At 49.2% G+C, this 8,016-nt stretch overlaps 2 protein-coding genes across 2 annotated transcripts; both read left to right on the forward strand.

Moving 5' to 3' along the window:
• Positions 1–638: 638 nt before the first annotated feature.
• On the forward strand, positions 639–1,330 carry LOC136497675 (14 kDa proline-rich protein DC2.15-like). The gene has a single exon (XM_066493526.1). The coding sequence runs from the start codon at positions 709–711 to the stop codon at positions 1,093–1,095; it is 387 nt and encodes a 128-aa protein (XP_066349623.1). The 5' UTR covers positions 639–708; the 3' UTR covers positions 1,096–1,330.
• A 5,733-nt stretch (positions 1,331–7,063) lies between these two features.
• LOC136497711 (14 kDa proline-rich protein DC2.15-like) lies at positions 7,064–7,722 on the forward strand. The gene has a single exon (XM_066493558.1). The coding sequence runs from the start codon at positions 7,136–7,138 to the stop codon at positions 7,520–7,522; it is 387 nt and encodes a 128-aa protein (XP_066349655.1). The 5' UTR covers positions 7,064–7,135; the 3' UTR covers positions 7,523–7,722.
• Positions 7,723–8,016: the final 294 nt, after the last annotated feature.

Consider the following 8,016-nt stretch of genomic DNA (forward strand, 5'->3'; position numbering starts at 1 on the left):
TGTGTCACTTAGATCCACAAACTTTGAAAATGCATTTATAGGTCCCTAAACTTGTTAAGTGGTGCACCGCAGGTCCATACTAGCCACATGGACATTTCTTGCTGATGCGGCATACCAACGTTCAAACAAAAAGAGCAAAATTACCCTCAAAAGAAGAGCAGCACCCACCGTCGTTGCTGGCACGCTTCTCAAGCAGATTCAGGCCTATGTGCTCGAACTGAAGACAATTAGATGCTGACCCCGTATCACTAATAGTAAAGGGACAGGCGTAAAGCATTCTAAAACATTTCTTTGGCACTTGAGCATGTTACAAGAAACAAGCAGCCAACCCATATGACAAGTTGCTTAACTGAATAAATGATCAACCATCAAGCGAGAACAAACATCAACATGCATCGACCAATGCAGCAATCTTGGCCACTAGTGCTGTTCTACATTGAAACTTATTTCTCAAGTACGACTCAAATATTCGTGGAAGAAATCCGGATCACTCATCTAATCGCCCTCACATGCATGCATGCTCACGGGAATGTTAACGCACCACCAACTACTCAGTATTGCACCGAATGGTTCTCCTATAAATGCAACACTCTAGCGCCAGTACGAACCATCACAAGCGCTTAGCGATCAGTTGTTATTAAGGCACATCTTAATCACTCTGCTTCGCGCTAGTGATCAAGCAAGTTCTTCTTTCTATACTCTGTAGCAATGGCAGGCAAGGCCTCGATCGCGTTGTTCCTCGCCGTGAACCTGGTGGTGCTCGCCATGGCCAGCGCCTGTGGTGGCGACTGCCCCACGCCGACCCCGTCGACGCCGACCCCGACGCCGGCCTCGTTCGGCAAGTGCCCCCGCGACGCGCTCAAGCTGGGCGTGTGCGCCAACTTGCTGGGCCTCATCAAGGCCAAGGTGGGCATGCCGCCCACGGAGCCATGCTGCCCGCTGCTGGAGGGCCTCGTCGACCTTGAGGCCGCACTCTGCCTCTGCACCGCCATCAAAGGAGAGGTCCTCGGCATCAAGCTCAACCTGCCCGTCGACCTAAGCCTCATCCTCAACCACTGCGGCAAGACCGTGCCCACCGGCTTCAAGTGCCTCTAAGCAAACCGACGGATGGATGAGCGGGCATGCGTGAGCAGGCCATGGCCATGCCAACATTCTTATGGCCTCAACAGAAAATGTTGTTTTGCTATTCATTCGTTTTAGTGTATGCTTATTGGTTGGTACGTACGTTGTCATACGCATGTATCAGTTTGAGACCACCTTTCGCTTTTCCCTGAACTATTTGGATTATTCTTCTGTATTCGACAATCTTTGTTATATGAATAAAATTACTTCTTCAGTTTGCAGTTTTTTTGTCCTGTGTGTTGCATTTCAGCTGCAGCAAAATCACCTTAGACACTTTTTTGGGACTCTATTGAGTAGTATTATAGACTGAACGTTCAATTCGCTACTTAAGGAAGAGTTGAACGGTCTTAATTTTGTTAAAATTAGGCAACAATAATACCAAAAATCTAGTGAGATGATATAAAAAATATAGGAAAAATCTCATAATTTTCAATGACACTCTCAATATTTTCTTAGCATCCATTATATTTTGCTATTATGTTTATTTAGTGAGACGATATAAAGGAAAAACAGAAAAAGTCCAAATTACTCCCCATATAAGGATATTGTCCATATAACGCTTAAACGAACTTTGTATTATTTTTTTTAAAAGAAAACAACAACCCCCAATTTATAAGAGCTTAAGTACTTTGACCCCAATCTCAAGGACCGACAGCAACTATGCACTTAAATCAATATATAAATCTGGTAGCCTGCCGAGTATCCGTGAAAAACCTTAATGGCACTACTTGTACATTTTATGACCAGATATTAGGTTTTAATACAACATATCCCGTGCTTAGATTGCAGCGGAAATAACATTACAAACCAGCATGCTTGAAATGAAATACATAAAAATTACAATACAGTTAGGCAAACCATGATGGTCAACGACGTTTTCTCTTCATCAGTGAGGTCACTGGTGTTGGGACACCACCACTGCACCCGCACGCGCCTAGGGGGCACACGACAATGGTTAAAGGCTCTAGGTGCTTTGCCATCAGCAATGGCAACTCGGTGGCGCTCCATCGAGACGCTTTCAATCATCCCCACGAACTCGTTGTTCGCAGGGGACATGATCCTGCGCTGTGCCACAAGGTGGCTAACGGTCGCCGCGGCGTTGCGAAGACCGAATGGAAGCGCCGTAGGGGCGCTCCGTGCGGATTGTTCCGGAGAGAGGGTGAGGCGGCGCGGGTCCCCCCTAGATGACTGGGGTCCAAGGGAGACGCTGGTCTGGCCCCCAAGCCTCCCGTAGTTGAAGCTGATGGAGGGGAGAGATTGGATGGCGGCGTGGGCCAACGCCAACTCTCCTCCCACCGAGACGATGAAGTCCAGGTCACCGAAACGCACGTGTGTGCCTAGGACCCAGCTGATTGCGTGGTTAGCCATCCGAGGTCTGATTTGGAACGCGCAAAGGCCCCTACCAGGCGCGCCAACTGTCGGTGTTTTGAACAAACACCAACTAGTAAATTTATATTGTTACGCGTTAGGCTCGGATGGTGTACTAAAGGACACAAGGTTTATACTGGTTCGGGCAGAATGTCCCTACGTCCAGTTTGCTGTTGCTCGTGTTATTAGTACCGAAAAAGGTTCGTAGTATGGGGTACAAATGGTCGAGAGAGGGACATATCCCAAGTCTCTGATGGGAAGGTCGAAAGGATGCCAAGAGCTCAGTTGCTGCTTGGCTATGTGTTGTGTGGAATTGATCCGTCTAATGAATCTACATGTTTGAAGAGAGCGCATCCCCTTTATAGATGAAGGGGATGGCCCTTACAAGTGAGAGGGAGAAAATACGTATGCTTCTAAGCATTGTCGCCCACGCCGGCGGGTATAGGTCGATGGTAGGCGCCCACAACACTGCTGGATGTCAGATGCACGTGGGAGGTTGTGTTGTCTTCTTCGGGTATGGCAGACGTTGGCGCCCGCACACACTATTGATACCTGGAGGCATGCAAGGGGTTTCACCATGTTCGCCTGGTACGGTAAATGCTAGCGCCCACAACATTGTCAATGCCCAGAGGCATGCGGGGGGAGCCATATCGTATGGGAGTTAATGGCGCCTACAACACTGTAGGGGAAAAAGCCAGCGCCTACAACACTATTCGGGCTCTAACATGCCTGGGAGGGCTTAAAGTGCCCGTCCCGTCGTATCCTGACGGTACCTTCTCGCAGGTGCGCAGGCCATGGTCCTCGGTACTGCGGTTGACCAGAGTGTCCTGTCTTACCCTGTGCTCGTCATTATGAAGGGGCAGGGTGCAGACGTCAGGCGAGGCGGAGCCATCCCCGGAATGTCGATCGAGGCAGAGCCGACCCTCAGCCATCGTGCGAGGCGGAGCCAGCCCTCAGCCGTCGGGCGAGGCGGAGCCAGTCCTCAGTCATTGGGCGAGGCAGAGCCAGCCCTTAGGGGCCGGGCGAGGCGCAGCCTGCCCTCAGCCGTCGGGCGAGGCGGAGCCAGCCCTTAGGGGCCGGGCGAGGCGCAGCCAGCCAGCCCTCAGCCGTCAGGCGAGGCGTAGCCAGCCCTTAGGGGCCGGACGAGGCGCAGGGCAAGAAGTGTAGTTGCGTTCTTGCCTGTTCAGGAGCATCAGCGCTTGATGGTTATTAGCTCCATCTCATTGGGTACCCCAGTATTAGGTCCCCGACACTTGCACTACTACATGATCGAATTTGCGTGACGTCGCCCAGGTGGCCTCCGTGGCGGGCATCTTTTTGCCCGCCACGGTTAATGCCTGTCGATTTACGTAGGCGGGCATTTTTTAATTTCTGAGGCGGGCACTTTTGCCCGCCACGGTAAATCGATTTACCATGGCGGGCGTCGTAAGACGTCCGCCTCGGAAAATAGCCTATTTCCCGAGGCGGACGTCTTAAGGTGCCCGCCACGGTAAATCGATTTACTGTGGCGGGCGTCTTAAGACGTCCGCCTCGGAAAATAGCCTATTTCCCGAGGCGGACGTCTTAAGGTGCCCGCTATGGTAAATCGATTTACCGTGGCGGGCATCCTATATGGCCCGCCTCGGAAAAGGCCCAAGCCCAAAATCCCCAGCAAGGCCTGATTTCTACCCCATTCCTCTGTCTCTCTCTTCCTCCACCGGTCGGCCCGACCTCCTCTCCGTTCCGTGCGACTGAGTCCGAGGTGAGGCGACCTCCCCACTCCCCACTCCACGCGAGACCGAGGCAGTCTCCTCTCCACTCCGTCGTCACCACCTCTCCACTCCTCTCCCGACGCGACATCCACCGGCGGCGCTGGGGACATGGGGCGCGCGTCGGCTTCTATGCGCGGGACCTGGCTCCCTTCCTCGCGCGGCGGTATGACATCCACCGGCAGCGCGCCCTGGTCTCCTCTCTCTCTCCCTCGTGCGGATCTGGCCCCCTTCTTCCTCCCTGGCCGGATCTGGTGGGAGGCGGCCTCCCTATCCCTCCCTAACGATGGCGGCGTGCGGTTCTAGGTGGAGGGCTGCCGGATCCTATAGGAGGGCGGCTGGATCCGACGGATTCCGGCCAGATCCGGTGAATACCGCGATGGTGGCGCTGCCAATGCAGGTACAGGTCTCTCTTCGTCTCCCTCGCTCTTCTCTCTTCGTCTCCCTCACTGTCCCACTCCCCTTTCCTAGATCTAGAGCCGGCACGGACGTTGGAGCTGCGGTGGCGGCGCACGCGGATGCGCGGCTGCTCGGCGCCCTCCTCCTTTCCGGCCTCATCTTTGGCAGCGGCGCTGCAGCTGGATCTAGGGACGACGATGGCGGCGCTAGGGTTTCGGTTTGGGATTGGGCTCGCCGGTGGGCTCAGTCAATGGGCTCGCCGGTGGGCTTTGGGTTTTTTTGTTTTTTTCCAAACGATTAACCGCGGCGGGCGGTGTAACGTGCCCGCCGTGGTAAAAGTATATTTACCGTGGCGGGCACGTTACATCGCCCGCCGCGGTAAATCGGTTAACCGCGGCGGGCAAGGCCGCCCGCCGCGGTTAAGCCACGATTTACCGTGGCCTCTAGGCCGCGGCGGACGGCTTTGCCCGCCGCGGAAAACCGAAAACGTCCGCCTCCAGTAAAGTTTTTGTAGTAGTGTTGACTTATAGCAAAGCTTATCAAACTTGCTCTAATAATATAAAATTTTTGTGATTCCCACCTAGGTGAGAAGTTGATGGTATCCGCAGACTCTCCTAAAAAGCCAGGCGACGACGAATGAGCTTAGATGGGCTTCTTTTGACAAGGATTATGACATTTAAATAGATTAAGGATCCAACTCAGATATACAATTTTATATTTTGGGACCTATGTGAAAAATCACATACCAGTTTAGAGACTGTGCATATAATTAGTAGGTGCAGACTCATGTATCGCTTCCACCCTAGAGCACCACATCAACAATGGGCCCCAGCATAGTTGTTTTGAATCGGGATTGTAGTACTTATATAAATAGTTGAGGACCTAGACGAGAATGGTGTAACAGTCTAGTGTCCGACAGTGTAATTTACTACAGAAAATATAGTGCCCCCATAAATCTACATATAAACTATCACCTATGCCATTACAAAAGACATTAAAGTAATAATAATAAACATGTAAATATTGTAGAACTCTAGAATAAAAAGGGCTTGAATCCACTCTACACGTTTAGTGAATCACGCACTTCCACTGATTCGCTTATAGTTTTATGTTTGCTTCATGTATAAGGGTTAACCCAGAGTCGATGGTATAGACTCCAGACGCTTTATTTGTTTCTCTAACCAGCCATCAACAACCATGGTAGGACTACAATCTCACGTTAACAGACACTTACGCCACTATAGGCCAAATCCAAACTAGGTTAGATATCATAAATATGCAACTAAATTACCACAAGTGCCATTATGAACCATAATCTAAAGTAAACCCCCTAAATTTGAATATAATTATCCAACTCTATCTTATGAAAGATACTCTAGAATACCCCCTTACAATTGCATTTAAATTACCAATTCTTATTATTATAATAGGTAGTCTAAATAACCCATTAAAGTGGCATCTATCTTACCCACCTCTGTCATTAGAAAATAAATAAAACAAAAATACCCTCAAATTTACTTATATATTATCAATATCTACTATTATGAAAAGAGAATAAGTAAACATATATGTTTATCAGTACTCACTTCTAGTACTATGAATATATATAAATCTATCTCAAAGAAAGGCATACATCATGTAGACAAAGTTTATATGCATGCATGAGTTATAACTATATAACTTTACGGTTTAGCAATCATGAAAAATGTTGTCTAGATGAATCACATAACATGACACTGACAATTAATTTTAAGAGTTAAATGCATCAGCGTTCCTCAAACTTGTAAGGGTGTGTCACTTAGATCCACAAACTTTGAAAATGCATTTATAGGTCCCTAAACTTGTTAAGTGGTGCACCGCAGGTCCATGCTAGCCACATGGACATTTCTTGCTGATGCGGCATACCAACGTTCAAACAAAAAGAGCAAAATTACCCTCAAAAGAAGAGCAGCACCCACCGTCGTTGCTGGCACGCTTCTCAAGCAGATTCAGGCCTATGTGCTCGAACTGAAGACAATTAGATGCTGACCCCGTATCACTAATAGTAAAGGGACAGGCGTAAAGCATTCTAAAACATTTCTTTGGCACTTGAGCATGTTACAAGAAACAAGCAGCCAACCCATATGACAAGTTGCTAAACTGAATAAATGATCAACCATCAAGCGAGAACAAACATCAACATGCATCGACCAATGCAGCAATCTTGGCAACTAGTGCTGTTCTACATTGAAACTTATTTCTCAAGTACGACTCAAATATTCGTGGAAGAAATCCGGATCACTCATCTAATCGCCCTCACATGCATGCATGCTCACGGGAATGTTAACGCACCACCAACTACTCAGTATTGCACCGAATGGTTCTCCTATAAATGCAACACTCTAGCGCCAGTACGAACCATCACAAGCGCTTAGCGATCAGTTGTTATTAAGGCACATCTTAATCACTCTGCTTCGCGCTAGTGATCAAGCAAGTTCTTCTTTCTATACTCTGTAGCAATGGCAGGCAAGGCCTCGATCGCGTTGTTCCTCGCCGTGAACCTGGTGGTGCTCGCCATGGCCAGCGCCTGTGGTGGCGACTGCCCCACGCCGACCCCGTCGACGCCGACCCCGACGCCGGCCTCGTTCGGCAAATGCCCCCGCGACGCGCTCAAGCTGGGCGTGTGCGCCAACTTGCTGGGCCTCATCAAGGCCAAGGTGGGCGTGCCGCCCACGGAGCCATGCTGCCCGCTGCTGGAGGGCCTCGTCGACCTTGAGGCCGCACTCTGCCTCTGCACCGCCATCAAAGGAGAGGTCCTCGGCATCAAGCTCAACCTGCCCGTCGACCTAAGCCTCATCCTCAACCACTGCGGCAAGACTGTGCCCACTGGCTTCAAGTGCCTCTAAGCAAACCGATGGATGGATGAGCGGGCATGCATGAGCAGGCCACGGCCATGCCAACATTCTTATGGCCTCAACAGAAAACGTTGTTTTGCTATTCATTCGTTTTAGTGTATGCTTATTGGTTGGTACGTACGTTGTCATACGCATGTAGCTGTTTGAGACCACCTTTCGCTTTTCCCTGAACTATTTGGATTATTCTTCTGTATTCGACAATCTTGTTATATGAATAAAATTACTTCTTCAGTTTGCGGTTTTTTTGTCCTGTGTGTTGCATTTCAGGTTCAGCAAAATCACCTTAGACACTTTTTTGGGACTCTATTGAGTAGTATTATTATAGACTGAACGTTCAATTCGCTACTTAAGGAAGAGTTGAACGGACTTAATTTTGTTAAAATTAGGCAACAATAATACCAAAAATCTAGTGAGATGATATAAAAAATGTAGGAAAAATCTCATAATTTTCAACGACACACTCAATATTTTCTTAGCATCCATTA

The sequence above is a fragment of the Miscanthus floridulus genome, chromosome 12 (assembly GCF_019320115.1).
Source record: "Miscanthus floridulus cultivar M001 chromosome 12, ASM1932011v1, whole genome shotgun sequence".
Taxonomy (NCBI): Eukaryota; Viridiplantae; Streptophyta; class Magnoliopsida; order Poales; family Poaceae; genus Miscanthus; species Miscanthus floridulus.

What these genes read in the sequence shown, in the direction of transcription:
- LOC136497675 (XM_066493526.1), top strand. Translation starts at nt 709, where the DNA reads ATGGCAGGCAAGGCCTCGATCGCGTTGTTCCTCGCCGTGAACCTGGTG.
- LOC136497711 (XM_066493558.1), top strand. Translation starts at nt 7,136, where the DNA reads ATGGCAGGCAAGGCCTCGATCGCGTTGTTCCTCGCCGTGAACCTGGTG.